General features: G+C 48.5%; 3 protein-coding genes across 5 annotated transcripts; all 3 read right to left on the bottom strand.

Annotated features, from left to right (window-relative positions):
- Nucleotides 1-137: 137 nt before the first annotated feature.
- On the bottom strand, nt 138-3,477 carry klhl30 (kelch-like family member 30). Of its 2 annotated transcripts, none has more exons than XM_061297108.1 (8): nt 3,353-3,477; nt 2,314-3,147; nt 1,918-2,122; nt 1,753-1,839; nt 1,533-1,688; nt 1,273-1,461; nt 1,063-1,208; nt 138-994 (listed from the first exon to the last, which is right to left on the bottom strand). In XM_061297108.1, the coding sequence occupies exons 2-8, from the start codon at nt 3,085-3,087 to the stop codon at nt 746-748; spliced, it is 1,806 nt and encodes a 601-aa protein (XP_061153092.1). In that variant the 5' UTR covers nt 3,088-3,147; nt 3,353-3,477; the 3' UTR covers nt 138-745. The 2 variants fall into 2 exon arrangements, with proteins under 2 accessions (XP_061153092.1, XP_061153093.1); XM_061297109.1 differs by having other exon boundaries at nt 2,314-3,036; nt 3,353-3,470.
- Nucleotides 3,478-3,586: 109 nt separating this feature from the next.
- Nucleotides 3,587-10,768, bottom strand: espnla (espin like a). The gene is made up of 11 exons (XM_061297083.1): nt 10,478-10,768; nt 10,205-10,401; nt 9,957-10,143; nt 9,702-9,884; nt 9,356-9,487; nt 6,144-6,209; nt 5,981-6,077; nt 5,790-5,920; nt 5,555-5,719; nt 4,665-5,488; nt 3,587-4,591 (listed from the first exon to the last, which is right to left on the bottom strand). Exons 1-11 carry the CDS (start codon nt 10,766-10,768, stop codon nt 4,045-4,047), a joined length of 2,820 nt encoding a protein of 939 aa, XP_061153067.1. The 3' UTR covers nt 3,587-4,044.
- Nucleotides 10,769-10,983: 215 nt separating this feature from the next.
- scly (selenocysteine lyase) lies at nt 10,984-14,518 on the bottom strand. 2 transcript variants are annotated; one of them, XM_061297134.1, is made up of 13 exons: nt 14,367-14,518; nt 13,531-13,607; nt 13,355-13,464; nt 13,150-13,250; nt 12,919-13,081; nt 12,651-12,778; nt 12,368-12,523; nt 12,191-12,297; nt 11,971-12,007; nt 11,713-11,796; nt 11,507-11,606; nt 11,357-11,432; nt 10,984-11,267 (listed from the first exon to the last, which is right to left on the bottom strand). In XM_061297134.1, the coding sequence occupies exons 2-13, from the start codon at nt 13,605-13,607 to the stop codon at nt 11,114-11,116; spliced, it is 1,293 nt and encodes a 430-aa protein (XP_061153118.1). In that variant the 5' UTR covers nt 14,367-14,518; the 3' UTR covers nt 10,984-11,113. The 2 variants fall into 2 exon arrangements, with proteins under 2 accessions (XP_061153118.1, XP_061153117.1); XM_061297133.1 differs by having other exon boundaries at nt 13,531-13,610; nt 14,367-14,517.
- Nucleotides 14,519-14,819: the final 301 nt, after the last annotated feature.

Raw genomic sequence — 14,819 nt, 5'->3', positions numbered from 1 at the left:
TGTGGTTGCCATGGCAACCGCACACAAGTCCTGGGTGGGGGTCGTTGCCAAGGAAACTGAGTGTTGTTTGACTATTTCCCTGGTAGCCTCAGCGAGGACTGGATTCCTCAAGGGTTAATGATCACAATACCAGGTGATGCCATTTTATTCTTTTATTCCTCAATCAAAACATAAGTACACAAGCAGAATAAAATCACAGTCACATGAGAATAAACGTGTGGTTTATCAAAAAGCACCATCTAGTCTTTTCTTAATTAGAAGGCAGAATTATTTGAAGTTATTTTTCAAGTCATTTTAAGAGAAAAAAAAAGTACAATTGTATTTTACAATAATAAAGTCATAGCGATATACAGTCATATTAAGTTACTATATTAAATCAATAAAAAAATAAAATATTTTTAAAAGGCAATCTTGTAAGACAAAAAGCTTATTTCTAGAGATTTATTTTCCAAAAGTCTATACTATAAGAAAAACCTAACCGTTTTGAAAATTAAAAACATTTGTTTCGCCTTTCCCCCCCTCACATTTTTTCTTTTAAAAATGCATATTTAAAAATAATACCTTCTTGTACGACTGAGGCTTATTTATTCTCACAACTGTGACTTCTTTCTCAACAGCAAAAAAAAATCCCAAAATAAGCGAACATTCAAATTCTTGTATTTCATGTAAAATTGTGCGTAGGTTCTTTTGAACACATGTTTTTTTTTTTGCATTCAAACATGTCCAGCACATCATGTGACATCACCTACGTGGCGTCGGCGGGGAAGACCCGAGGCCAGTTGGTGGGGTCGAGAAAAATGGTGGAGACCCCGCTGTAGAACCAGAGTCTGGGCAGGAAGCCCTCCACCTCCCAGGTGTCTGGGGCGCGGCTGTACACTTCCACCTCCACGCCGTAATCGCCTTCCATCCCTTTCCAGTGGCCGCCCGTCACGTACAACCTCCCGTCCAGCGACACCAGGCCGCCGTTCTCATGTAGCATGTGGAGCAGCTGGATCTACAAAAGAACGTTTCTGATGACGCAATTTCATAGCGGGGCTTCACTGTCGGGAAATAAGATGGCACCTTCTGCCACAAGTTGGCGTCGGGGTCGTAGGAGTAAACTTTCTTGGTGTTGTCGGCCAGCAGGTAGATGTTTCCTTCCATGCACACCGAGCGAGGAGACGAAAGGTACTTGGGGATGAACGGCGAGCAGATATTCATCCAGCTATCTAGGACCAAAAAAATAAGCACGAATGGACAAAAGTGTTAGGACACCTTTTGACGTGTCCTCACCTATGACGGGGTTGTAGCATTGCATGGTCAAGGCGTTGTACTTGACGGCGCAGGAGCCAATCACGTAGAGCTTCCCCTGGCACGCCGTACACGTGAAATTGGTCATGTACTTGACGGCGGGACACGTGGAGGTCCACGTGTCGTGGTACGGGTCGTAACGCTCCACTTCTACCCGAGCTAATGTCGTACCTGAAAACATAGAGGGGAATAAAGAGTTTGATTGGACAGCTTTGTTGTCAAAAGTATTGGGACACTCTTGCCTCCAATGACGTAAATCTCTCCGTTAAGCGTGGCTGACGAGTGATTGGTGCGAGGTCTGAGCATGGGCGCCACCGTGACCCAGCGTCCTTCCTTGGTGATGTACTTCCATGTCTCCGTGGTGGACCAGGTGTTGGTGTTGGAGCCCCGAGAGCCTCCTGCGGGGGAGACGTTTTGTTTGAGCCTCAAAATGGCTGACGGCGAGACGGGCGCATGCTTCACCTGTGACGTAGACGTCATTATTCAACGACACCATGGAGAAGCCCCATTTGTTGGGGTTGGGGAAATTTGGGAGCTCATGCCACTGTTCTGGAAAGACAACAAACATGGGCAAAAGTATTAGGACACATACATGGAAAGAAATATTGAGTTGAGGATTGTTTGTACTTGTCTTGGTGTTATAGAAGGCACAGTTTTTAAGATGGGCTCTTCTCTCTCTCGCTCTGGCTCGCTCGCCATCCTCGTCGTCAGAATCGTCGTCGGAGTCGTCGTCCAGGGAGCGACCCCCCATGACGAAGAGCACCTCCTGAAGATTGGGCTGTGGACTCTGACCGTCCACTTGACTCGTGCACTTTGGGGCCAAATGCATCTTCTAATAATAAATAAATAAATAAATAAATAAATAAATAAATAAATAAATAAATAAATAAATAAATAAATAAATAAATAAATAAATAAATAAATAAATAAATAAATAAATCTGAGGAAAGGTTTTTTTTTTCTACAAAAGTAAAGTGCATTATAAATAAATCTATTATTCATTTCAAGTAAATATTTCCGAACCTCTATGTGGACCTTCTCCACAGCCTCCCTGCAGCCGTCCGAGGCCTGCACCAGAGCATCCTGCAACAGTGTCCCCTTCAGGTAGTCCGGGTCAAGCAGCTCCAGTCTGCACAGGCCCAGCAGCTCCGGCATGTGGTCCAACCGAGCCTCCCGCCGGTGCCCGACCCACCTAAGAACGGCCTCCACTCTAGCGTGCTCGCATCGGATCTGCAGGCCATCGTGGCTCAGGCAGGAGACCAGGCGGTCCTTCTCCTGGAGTAGGAACTCCTCGCTCAGCTGGACAGCCTCAAAGTTCTCTAAAAGAAAAGCCCGTGCCTTGGCCACCACCTCAGGGCAGCCGTGGATTTCTCCAAACTCCAGTATGCCCAAGCAGTTGGTGGCGTCAATCTGGTGCTGGAGGTAACGCGTGCACACGGCGCGGACCGTCTGGAACTGTAACCTACTGGAGGTCCGGATCAGGCCCTCCACGTTACTCTGGTTGATGGTCAGTTTGCCCGTGTAAGCAAAGTCCAACAAGCAGCCCAGTATTTCCGGGTCCACTTCTTGGAGCTCCACGCGGGCCGCAATGCTCTCGGCGAAGTCCCCCGAGAACATGGAGCTGAAGTAGGCGCTGCAGAGGGCCAGGACACCGCGGTGGCACGGGAAGTCACGACCTCCGGCGCTCAGCGTTACGTCCACCATCTTGGGCTGAGAGCACAGGGCGCGGAGGCCCTCCAGGATGGTCTGCGGGTGCGACGGCAGGCAGAAGTCAAGGTCGTCCACGTTGCGTACCATTTTCAACGGCAAGTCGATAGAGGAAGAAGAAGAAACTCACAGATGCACCAAGTCATTCACCTGAAACAATTATATTGATCCTTACCAGAACATCTATGCTATTTTCTTTTAGCTCTATGTTAGCACTATAGGTGCCAAACAGTTTCCATTTCTTATCAATTTATAAATAAGTTTAATTATGTTTTTACGGATGTAGAAAGTATCCCCGCAATTTACGATACGTTTATCCGACATGTGAATTAAATAAAATGGTAAATAGACTCACCGGGGCGACTCATCCTGCGATAGGACCGGACTATTTGCTTGTGAATCAACATGGAAAAGTGGGAACGTTATGCCCAGTCACCGTGTTGTGCTGCCTTTGGGTTATTTTGGGCTCCGACTGACAAGTGACGCTAAAGGCTGATGTCACATTCGAAATAACATGCAGCTGCTACCACACACACAAACACACATTGCAGGGCAAGCTCATATGACCAATAAGAGGAGCCCAGCTAGCTTATGTGAACTTTGATTCATTTATTTCCTCTCACCATGAAAAACAATCTGCTAAATGAAGTGTAAGCACACAAGCTTCTAGATCAGGTTCAATAACAAAAAGCTTTTTCATTGCAACATAGAAAGCGAAAAGCCCAAACCCATGTTTAATGTATAAAAAATTATTTGGCGCCATCTGGTGGTATCAATAAGGAATGACATGACCATTTTGGTTTGAATCTCACAATTAGGCATTTTTTAGAAGATTTTCACTAACTCCGATCGTAGCACTTGTCACTTGTGGGTTCAGAATATTCTATATGCCTTGTGTTTGTGTTTTGGAAGAGAAAAGTTGCTGGTGGCTCTGGAATTGATCACCCGTCGGGAGTTTCGCAATACCTCAGTTTGGTTGACGCCCTCGAGAAAGATGGCTACGATTCTAGATGGAATGTATTGTGTGAATTACAAAAGCTCAAGCAACTACTCAAAATCGAAAATTTCCGCCTCCTTCTCCTTCCAAAAGGCAAAGCTCCGGTCGATGTATTGGCATATCTCCTCGTTGCTGAAAGAGGAGATGTCGGTCCCGGCGTGGAGCGAGTTCTCATCCGGGGTGGGGGTCTGCACGATGACTTTCGGGAGCGGTCGAATCTCCGGAAGCTGGCGCGTCTCCGCTTTAGTCTCCGCCTCCGCTTTGCCCTCCTCGGACCTGGCTGTCGCCTCCCCGAAAAACTTGAGCTTAAGATCTTCGAAGCCGTCCTTCCACTCGCGGTCGCCGGCCTCGATGTCCTGGATGACAGCCTTGTGGAAGTCGCGCACCAGCTCCCAAGGGAAGCTGCCTACGTGGTCAAAGACCTCGAAGCACAACAGGTGCCTCATCTTGCGCTCATCCACCGGCAAGTCCAGCTCCAGGATGTGGAAGTAGCCCAGCATGAAAAGGTCCAGGGTCAGCTTGTCGTACTCCATCGCCACGCCGTCCATCCGTGGGAGGAACTGCTCCGGGGAGTAGAGGGTCTGCTGTCTGTGGAGCCTAAAAGAAAATCAGCCGATAAGAAGTTTCCGAGTCTCAATGTTGGATTTGTTTTCGTTGTTTCCGAGCCTACCGTCGTATTTGTCGCGAAGGCACGCTGGAGATCATCCTCCTCCAGTTGCCCAGCATCTTGTTGACAGCGCTCCTCTGCTTAAAAAAGTGGCCCAAGGAGCTGTTCATCATCTTGTCCCGACTGCTCTCCTCGATGCTCTTCTTCCTCTCGGCCGCCTCTTTGCTCTTGAGCGTCACGGCGTAGGCCGACTTCTTCCAGTGTCCCAGGAAGAGCACCACGATGCGCTCCTTCCTGAGGCTGGTGTTCTCGACCACTCCCGGGGGCTTCTCCTCAGGTTCTGGAGTCAAGGCGGAGAAGACCTCTTCCTCCTCGGCGGGCTGGTCCTGCGTCTCAAAATTAGACTTGAGCGTCCTCACCGACACGCCGAAGCGCTGGATCTCGTCCTCGATTCTCTGGCGGCGCCCCCTGGTGGAGGCTTGCCGGTCAGGCGCCTGCGAGAAGACACTGGCAAGCTGGCTGTCGGGCATCTTGCAGTGCGGCTGCTCGGCGAGGTCGCTCATGAGGAGAGACATGCTTTTGACGATGCCCGAGATTCGACCGCACCAGCCGGGCAGCAGAGGCGGACGTCCGGCCGGGTCGGCGAAGCGAGCGTGGGCGCTGATGTTGACGATGGGCGCCGGCAGGATGTGGCGCAGCTCGTCGGCCAGCCGCGCCAGCTCCAGCTCGTAGCCTTCGCCGGCGTGGCGGCGGAGAGTCACGCTGGCGATCTGCTGCTCCAGGTAAACCAGGTCGTGCTCGGTCAGGAGCTCGCCCGACGGGCCCAGGATGGCGTTGTGGGCCTGCGAGTAGCGCCAGTTGACTTTGGACAAGCTCCGGCCGTTCTCCTTGAGTCGATAAACCTCAGTTAAGACAAGCGGATGATTTTCAAATCTCTTGTAAGGTCTTCCAACCTTCCAACTTTGGTCCTCCTCATCCAACAGCCGAGCTTGAAGCTGCCTCACCATCACCTGCCGCTTCCACTCGGCGATGGGCCGGCCCTTCTCGTCGTGGCTGGGCACCAGATAGTCCATGTCCGCCAGGTTGGCCTCCTCGGCGGGCAACACCACCATCTTGCTCTGCGGTGGGAAGTTCAAATACTTTGGAAATGTGTAAATGGAATCTAAAATGGCGGCGGGCCGGGCTTACGGCTTGTCCGGTGAAAACGCCCGAAATGGACGACTGCTTGAGTGACATAATGGGCTTCATGTCGCCGAGGAGCTTCCTGTCGGCGAGGAGGTCGGGTGGCGACCTCTTTGGCTGATGTAAACCTTTAATCACTGAACACGCAAATTATCTTTGGTGTCTCCTCGTATTCGCCCAACCTTTGATGAACTTACCAGAAGTAGCCGTTTGGATTTTCTCAATGTGTGGGACGATGCTCTTGCAAGGCAGAGGGTACCTGGCCGCCGCCGCCGTCTCCTCTGTCTCGGGTTGCTGATTTGACGAGAAGAGGTGACGTTATTTCGAGGGGTTCGTTGAAGTTTGCAGATGACAAACAACCTTTAAGGTGTCCATGATGGTCACGGCCGTTTTTGTGTCGTCTTCCTGCGCTGATGGTTCGGCGGCCTGGGGGTATCAGGAAAAATAACATCCAATTATCCATCAATGAAAAAGTGAGGACTGGAGCAACTCGGTGGAATATATTTGAGAGTGGAGAGAGCGGCTTGATTTTTTTTCCCCCACAATACTAAATCCTTTTACCGTAATTTTCGGACTATAAGTCGCACCGGAGTATAAGTCGCACCAGCCATAAAATGCCCAAAAAAGTGAAAAAAAACATATATGTGTATATAAGTCGCTCGTGAGTGAGTATAAGTCACCCCCCCACCCAAACTATGAAAAAAACCGCGACTTATAGTCCGAAAATTACGGTATATACGTACGTACTTGATTTCTTTTTTCTAATCGTTCAATTTGGCCGAGTTGTAAACATTCTTCTCAGTCATGTGTTAAATTTACAAGACATATTGTATTTATTTTCACTTTACAGGCACTTGAAAAAAACTCCCTCCACCAAGAGGAAATTCCCCGAACATCCTTTTTGCTTTTAATTATCTTGACACATCGACAACAAACAAAACTATTGATATGATGAATGAAGAAAAAAAAATCATTATCAGATGACAAGACCTAAAGGAAAAGCATGCATTGAAAAATTGACAACGTCCTCATGTGCTCTGCCGACAACAAACCGTATCACATCGGCAACTCCACATCAAAGTCCGAAAATCGAGGGGGCCGGTCCTCGCCGCTTCCTCTCACGCGGCGCTACGGCTTCCCCGAAGTTGCGCAATCCCCAAGAGACAAACAAGGAGAAGACGAAGAAGAAGGGAGGAGGAAGAGGAGGAGGTGGTGCTTCCTGGGTGACCCTTCTCGTAACAGTTCAACGCGAGCCTTTAATTGGACCCAGTGGCAGCAAGCATTTGGTTTTCATCAACGCCACCTCTCAGCTGCTCCGCACTCACGCACGCTATCAAAGACCCCGATCACGACACATCGGGAGTTCACAACCTCGCCCGGCGTTCCGTTTTGCTCCTGCCAGCGTTTGCAACAACACACACAAGGCTGCGGATGTAAGTACACATCCTCTCACGAGTTCACACGCTCGGCTTTCCCGGTAGTCCATTTCTCTGGACGGATCGAAAATCAATCACAAGGGGCACTGAGTGCAAATGACTTTTCTCGCAGTAGGAATATCTTCGCAGAGGATAAAGAATACATGACTATTGCGAAATGATCCGTCGACATGAGTTGCTCCATAGGTTGTGTTTCAATATGCTTAAAAAGGTTAGGAGAGCACGACAGAGGAAAAAATGGACCGACCTTGATGTCAGCGGTTCGGCATGGCTGCGCGTTGAAGATGTGGCAGCGGCACGGCTGCTTCGACACCGGCGCCGTCTGCGTTGTGGCCGAGGGCCCGTCAACAATAAAGCCGGTGGAGGACGGCGTGAATAATTGAAGGTGGGGAAGGATTGGGTGGCTACTGTAGCTAATGCGAAAGGAGCGCTGGCACGGAGCGGGTATCAACGGAAGCTTTCGAAAAGAGATATTTTATCCCGCCGCATCCTCCTGATTTTTTTTTTTTTTTCCACCGGCGCTTGGGGGAGTGGAAAGACAAATGACACCGTCACGCCTGGATGCTTCAACAACAACAACAACAAGCCACCAATGAGTCGGGTGTGTAACACTTGTGGTTGGCTGCTCCCGATTCATTCTGTCTCCATTGCTTTACTTTCTTATTTACCGATTGGGCCGATATCAAATTCAGCACAGGAGACTTCTCCAGCTGCCCGTCTAGGCACCAAACTAGTTGGGATGATTTTTGCCTGATATTTCTGCCAAATTGTTTACATTCAATCAAATTTCTCATTCCGAACTTTGCCACCAATCCAACTTGAATCAACTGCGCCCTCTAGTGGCCATTCATTGCTGAGTTCACTTCCGGCTTGTCTAGGCGACAAATAGCAGCCCTCTTTCACGCAAGGTAAAGAGTCTGAAGACACCTGGAGAGAAGTAATTAAAGCTCAGGTGATCTTCAGTAATAGGAGGCTCCAGCTCAAGAGTCTTCCTTGAATCTTGCTCCTTAGTTGGGTTGAGTTGCCGGTTCCAGGCGGTGAAAAGCGTGAAACCAGAGCCCGTGGATCTCGTAACAGAGCTGGCTTTAGTTTATTCGGGGCCTTCCACCTGAGAGGAGCGGGGGGGAAAGCTGATAGGAGCCCTCGTTGGGCGCTAATTACTCCGCCATTGTTCTGGGGGTGGCGAGGCACGGATCCCGATGAGCAGTTGCAGGCAGCGCTGCTTCTTCTTAACTTATCGCCGGCTCCCGTTGGTGGTGCGGGTGGTCCGCCGAGACACCTGGGAGGCTTTAAGGTCTGTCTGCGGACAGCATTCCCTGATTACTACGCCGCTCTTTGATCGCATTTCGGGGGGGGGGGGCGGGGTCGTAAATCACCGAGACGAAACTGACTGGGCTTTTAAACTTTTTTTGCTTTTCTTTGTTTATTATTCAAGACCATTATAAAAAGGACATTGGAATTGTTGCGTGCGGTTGCAATGAATTCCACGGATCCCTTGATCCTTACTTTTTATCACATAAATTTGCTCTTTTATAACACAGCTCACAAAAAGATATTTTGGGTCCAAATTTCTGCATCAACCTAAAATGCACCTTTAGAGTATTCGTGAACTTGATATGATCTCCTCTAAACTTGTGTTATGTTCCGAATTTTCTTCAACTAGCAATGGCATTCAACACTTTGAAGCTTCTTTTTTTTTTTTTTTTTCTTTAAACGAATTGTTCACGATCTGCCAAACTTCTGTTTGCTGAGAAGCGAGATGACAGCCACCGCACAACGCCCATTTCTCGAAACTTTGAACGCAAGTCAAAGCAGAAAAAAAAAAAAAGTTTGGGCACTCAAAAGTCAAGCGCTTGCTGTTTTTCGCGAGCGGAAAACTGTTTGGAAATGTTGTTCAGGGACGCAATGGAAGCCCCGAAACAAAAGTCCCCTTGCTTGAAATTGTAGGCAACACCAGCGCTTTCATTTCCCAGCCAACAAAGCTGAGTGACCTCAGTGTCACAAATGGAGAAAATGATGCGAGATGCTTCCAGATGTTTTGCTTTTACCCCACAAGCCTCCCTCCCTCCCTCCCTCCCCGCCACCGCCGACCACACCAAGAAGCAGATGGTCAGCGCTGAAGCAGAGAGAACTTACATGTTTCTGGTTGGCTCGCAGGTATCTGGCGCACTGCTGGTGTCCGTTGTAGTGGGCCAGCTGGGCAGGGGTGAACCCGTCCAGATCTCTGTCAGATGGGTGGGCCTGGCTGGCCAGCAGCCGTTCGCAGCACTGAAATATGCAAAGATGATTTACAGCTACTGACGATTTTCTTTTTCTTGAATTAGCAATTGTGCCCTCCTCAGGCTTTTTTGGAAGAGCAGACCATTTTAGCTGTGTTTTCCAGTTCAATATCTTGGATGCTTCTTTTTGTACAGTGTTGCCACATTTAGTCCCAAATTATTTGGGTCATAGATTTGAAAAGGTCACAAGGGTAGAGGCCAACCTCGATCTCTCCGTTTTCAGCAGCATCGTGCAGCGGCGTCCCACCCCACAAATCCTTCAGGATCTTTGCCCCGGCACAAAGCAGCTGCTCCAAGACGCAAGCGTGCCCCCTGCTGGCGGCAAAGTGCAGCGCAGTGGCACCGTCCCGGTCCTGGCAGGATGGCTCCACGCTGGTGTGGCTCAACTGGCGTGGCAAGAGAAAAATGGAAGGAGGTTGATATCTTGAACGAGGGACGTTACCTCGACTTCGACCCACCAGCCAGGCCACCACGTGGACGTGGCCCATGTGTGCGGCGGCGTGCAGGCAGCTCATTCCGTCGTGCGCTCTCACGTGCACGTCTGCACCACAACGCTCTACCAGGTACTCGGCCACGGTCACGTGACCCTCCTGGCACGCCAAGTAGAGGGGTGTGGCGCCTGTAGACATCTGCCGGCTCACGCACCTGAAAGGATGACGCAGATGTTCCATACATGTCGTAGCAGTTTTCCAAAATGGATGCTGACCGCGGCGCGTGGCCAACGAGCAGCTCCACGCAGCCGAGGTGTCCGTTGAAAGCGGCGTAGTGAGCTGCCACGGCGCCGCACTCGGTTTCCGCTTCTTCCAACGTCGAGCCGCCGACGGACAGCAGCCAGCGGACCGCCTCCACGCGGCCGAAGCGGGCGGCCAGGTGAAGGGCCGTGGCTCCGGCGGCATCCCGGTCCTACAACAACAATTAAAATTTAAAAAATAGATGTAAAACTAGACCACACGAGGTGCTTCAATGTATCGTAGCTCACCCCAACGTTGCATCCCGCCTCATCCAGCAGCCACCTCAGCTCCCTCACGTGTCCCGTGGCTGCCGCGTCGTGAGCCGGCGTGGCCCCGTTGGCGGCCCGGGCGTCCGCCGGCAGGCCGTGCTCACTCACCAGAAAGCGGAGGCACTCCAGGCGGCCGCAACGAGCGGCGTGGTGTGCGGGTCCGGCGCCTTGAGTGTCCACGGCGTGCGAGAGAAGACCACACGTCGCCAGCTCCCGCAGGGCGTCCACGTCGCCCGCCCGGGCCGCTCGGATGGCCTGGTGGAGAACCATGGTTAGTTATGGGAACCGTGGAGCTTCTCGTAGGGTAAACGTGTCACCGTCTCCGCCTACCTTGGTGGAAAAGTGACACCTGAGAGGCAGCCAGCTGGCCGGCGTGAGGGGAGTCGAGCCAGCCGCTCGGAAAGGTAACGAAAGATTGCCCAGTTGACCACATGCTGACCCGTGGCAGGACAATGATACGCATTTTCATAAACAGACAACCTACGTGTTTTATTGCCCAGTATTTATTGAACAACTTATTCCATTTAAAATAAAACGATTTTGATTTCTATAGAGCTGATTCCGAATTTCTCGGATAAGAGTCGTTGCGGATTGCCTGCCTGTGATCACGAGGCTTTATTGGCTGCGCTCCAGTCGCTTGACGACCTCCAGGAGGTCTTCCACGACAACGTCCACGTCCTCTCTGCTGGTCCTGCGGCCCACGCTCAGCCGCAGGGCGTTGGACGCCACCTCGGGGGCCACGCCGCAGCTCAAAAGGATGGGGGAAGGCCTGGCGAACCGTAAAAAAAATTGTTGGCCTCTAATTGAGTCTTTAAAATGTTCTAGCTGTTCACTAGCCTAGCCCCAAAGCTACGTCACCTGTCTCCGTGGTCCGAGTGGCAGGCGGCGCCCACGCTGGCCAGCAGCTTCTCGCAGTGGGACAAAACTCGCCAGCCTGAGGCAGAACGAGACTGGTCCGTTTTTTTTTGTTTTGTTTCTACACAGCTCAGGAGGTTATCGATAGGACACCTTGTAAGCTCGGACCCAGGATGGACACGTTGCAAGTGTTAGGCAGACGATCGGAACCGTGGAAATGGCTGTTGAAGTGCAGCTTGTCTTTGAAAACGGCCTGTAAACATAAAATAAAATTAACGGGGGGGGACGGCAAAACGTTTTCAATGTCATCTTCGTTTGCTCATTCTGAAAGCAACTCGGAATTTAGTATTCAAACTAACCTTGAGGCGTTCCTCTAGGTACTCCCTTACATCCAGCATGTGAGTCTGGTCATCTGAGAGGCGAGCTGTCACCAATTCGGCAGCCTAGTAGACATAAAAAAAAAGTAACAAATATAAACTCAGGCAATAAGAAATATCAACATTGTCGCATCCTTTGTTTGGAAATAAGCAGTGAATGAACAATACTGAAGATAAAAAAATAAGTTGGCAGAACTGTTTTTATTATTATTATGATTTATATCATTTCTTAAAGCATACCTTTCCCAGTCCAGCAATCATTGGTGTGTTTTCTGTGCTGCCATGTTACGAAAACAGAAAAGTTAGTTTACCACTCAGTGCAAAAACAAAAAATATTTTGATGTTGCAGTAGTTATTCAAGAACTGATATTTGACAACAAAGTAAAGGCATGATAGTTCTCCTGTATGAATTTATTGTTTTGGCTTTTTCATTGAAAAACAAAGTTAAAAAATGACAAACCCAGGTCGAAAGTTCCTCTCCTGCCCGCCGCCAAACAGCATGGGAAAGAGTGGCGTTTCCACCCCGGGGCCGTTTACAAACAGCGCACCGATGCGGGGCCCGTAAAACTATTAAAATAAATCATACTAATCAACTCAAAACTGATTATCAGCTGCCTTTATGAGAAATGCTGCCCACCTTATGACCCACAATGGTGAGGAAATCAACACCCAGGTCCTTGACGTCCACTGGGATCTTCCCCAGGGCTTGAGCGGCGTCCGTGTGGATGAAGACACGCACACGCTCGTCTTGTTGCGTCACTGACCGGATGCGCTGCGAGATCTCGCGGATGGGCTGACACACAAATTTTAAGAAACAATCATTTAACTACAACTCTAAATTCTTGGAATGCTGCTTGAAAGCAAAATGGCCGACCTCCTACACTCGTCCAGTTTTGTGTCATTAGTGTAACTTTTTTTACCATGATGATGCCCGTCTCATTGTTGGCCAGCATGATGGACACCAGGCAGGTATTGGGGCGCAGGGCTGCAACCACATCGTCTGCCTCCACGCGGCCCGTCTCCTTGGAAACCGGCACAAAGGTCAAATCTGCAATAAAAAAAGTCTCTTAAGTGTAATGAAAAGAAAAAAATCGAGGCAATTGGACTCTTTTCGGTCGTGGAATCCATTTGCCCTTTCATCCAAGAGCAGTTTAGTTTGAAAGTACAAATTCTCTTTCATCCTCATACCTGCTTTCCCTTCCCTCTTCAGATGCTTGGCCACCAGTTTAACAGAATCGTGCTCCACATTGGAGGTAATGATATGCGGAAGGATTCCAGCATCTCCCTCTCTGCCACCACAATGGTAGCACCAGAAATGCTCGATGGCGGTGTGCAGCACCATGTTGTTGGCCTGGAATGAATTTTAATTTTTATCATTTGATTTTTTTCAGATGTCAGTGGGGAATTTATTGATATCACCTCAGTTCCACCCGAAGTGAAAATGATGTCCTCAGAGTTGCTTCCGACCATTCTCGCCACGTTCTCCCTGGACTGACTAATGATGGCCTGCGCTTTCTTACCTTAAAAAAAATAGAAATAAATTTGTAGAAGTCCTGAATGTTCTTCAGCTAAACAGTTTGAAATTGTTCCAATATATATAAATATTCGGGAAAAGTAGCCCCACCTGCAACATAGCTGCTGCTCGGGTTTCCCCAGGCGTCCCGCATGGCCTCGTGTGTGGCCTGGATCACTTCAGGTCCCACCGGCGTCGTAGCATTGTAGTCCATGTATATTCTAAATAAGTATGATAATTAGGAGAAGCATTGTGCTTGACTCATGTAGCCATTTTGATAGTCCTACCTGTCGTGGCTCTTTTCAGCGTTACTGAACTCTTCTCCGTGTCCTGGGAATGTGTCGCCATTGGATTGATTGGACATCTTCTGGGGACGAAACATTTTTCAGTATCCATGGATGGATGAGTGATGGATGCTAAAAAGCTGAACTGAAGTCATTATTAAAGAGATATTTGAATTAAAACAGATTACAAACATTTTTGTTTAGGGGAAAGGACAGATTTAAGTCATTTTTATTATTTCAATATGGAACGTTAATCTCACTGTAAAAAAAAAAAAAAAAAAACGATAAAACGGGGGGCAATCGGTGAACCCCGATAAGTGAACCCGATAGTTACCCCTCCAATATGGCGACTGTAAACGTGCGTGCGTAGCCGTTACGTAATCCGAGCGCGCCCCGTTCAAGATGCGTTTAGGGGAGGAAGTTGAGGCAAAATATCACTAAGCACAAAATTAAAATATAAAAGGAAACAATTATTTTAACGACGAGTCAACATAAAATCACATTAAAAATGTGTTTACATTATAGATAAATGAAAAATACGTGTTTATTTTTATCAAACGTGTAATGAACAGTCGTGGTTGATGACCCATAGTGAAACGGAAACAAATAATTTGTTTCAGAACAGTTCTATTAAAAGGACAAAGCCAAGATACGAATTAAAAGAGGCACAAGTAATTAATTAGCGAAAAACGTCATATTTTAAACGAGTTTCACCGGTCGCTACAGTTGCTGACGTGCCGCGAGTTCTACTTATACCTGCTAGCATAATTACAGCAATGCAATAGCTGTACAATATGTTCACAATTTAAAAGTTTTCGGTGCTCATCTTCATCTCTCACCTTGTCAAGTGATGTCAAATTGTCCCGAGGATAGTTTTATTGCGTCTCACTCGCGTCAATCATCTGCTAGTAAAGCGAAAGCAGTGAGGACACCAGAAGACGCTGCTGTTATCGGGTTGCCAGGTTTGAGGAAATCAGTAAAGCAGTCGTTACCACCACAGACTTGTTCATTTAATCAATGTGTTTGGTTTGAAAGTATTTTCAAAGTAGTCAAAATATAGCGAATGGGCAGTATATCAAATCTTTGCTCTAATCGGAATATCCAGGATTCAGATTACGACAGTCTCTGAGTGGCGGTTGATTTCCAGATCTGGCAACTTGTCTCAATGATATTGATGAGACTAAAATTTTTTTCATTTTTTACAAATGTCTTAAAATAATATTTAACGGAGTGTTATTCTTTCTGTACTTGCCAGTAAATTCATTCACACAGTCACCCAGGTATAATGATAT

The sequence above is a fragment of the Syngnathus typhle genome, linkage group LG14 (assembly GCF_033458585.1).
Source record: "Syngnathus typhle isolate RoL2023-S1 ecotype Sweden linkage group LG14, RoL_Styp_1.0, whole genome shotgun sequence".
Classification (NCBI taxonomy): domain Eukaryota; kingdom Metazoa; phylum Chordata; class Actinopteri; order Syngnathiformes; family Syngnathidae; genus Syngnathus; species Syngnathus typhle.
This window is presented reverse-complemented; position numbering and strand designations above follow the sequence as displayed.

Bases quoted from the DNA above. Each gene is read 5' to 3' on its own strand.
- klhl30 (XM_061297108.1), bottom strand. From the start codon at position 3,087: ATGGTACGCAACGTGGACGACCTTGACTTCTGCCTGCCGTCGCACCCG. The intron at 2,123-2,313 runs GTTCGGAAATAT...ATTTATTATTAG, and splicing joins TGGAGAAGGTCCACATAGAG to AAGATGCATTTGGCCCCAAA. The intron at 1,689-1,752 runs GTGAAGCATGCG...TCTCCCCCGCAG, and splicing joins TAATGACGTCTACGTCACAG to GAGGCTCTCGGGGCTCCAAC.
- espnla (XM_061297083.1), bottom strand. From the start codon at position 10,768: ATGGTTCTCCACCAGGCCATCCGAGCGGCCCGGGCGGGCGACGTGGAC. The intron at 9,488-9,701 runs GTTGGCCTCTAC...TGCATATTTCAG, and splicing joins CTGAAAACGGAGAGATCGAG to TGCTGCGAACGGCTGCTGGC. The intron at 5,720-5,789 runs GTAAGCCCGGCC...TTCCCACCGCAG, and splicing joins GCGTTTTCACCGGACAAGCC to AGCAAGATGGTGGTGTTGCC.
- scly (XM_061297134.1), bottom strand. From the start codon at position 13,607: ATGTCCAATCAATCCAATGGCGACACATTCCCAGGACACGGAGAAGAG. The intron at 12,008-12,190 runs GTTTGTCATTTT...GTAACATGGCAG, and splicing joins GAGAGGAACTTTCGACCTGG to CACAGAAAACACACCAATGA. The intron at 11,268-11,356 runs GTGACGTAGCTT...ACGGTTCGCCAG, and splicing joins CACTCGGACCACGGAGACAG to GCCTTCCCCCATCCTTTTGA.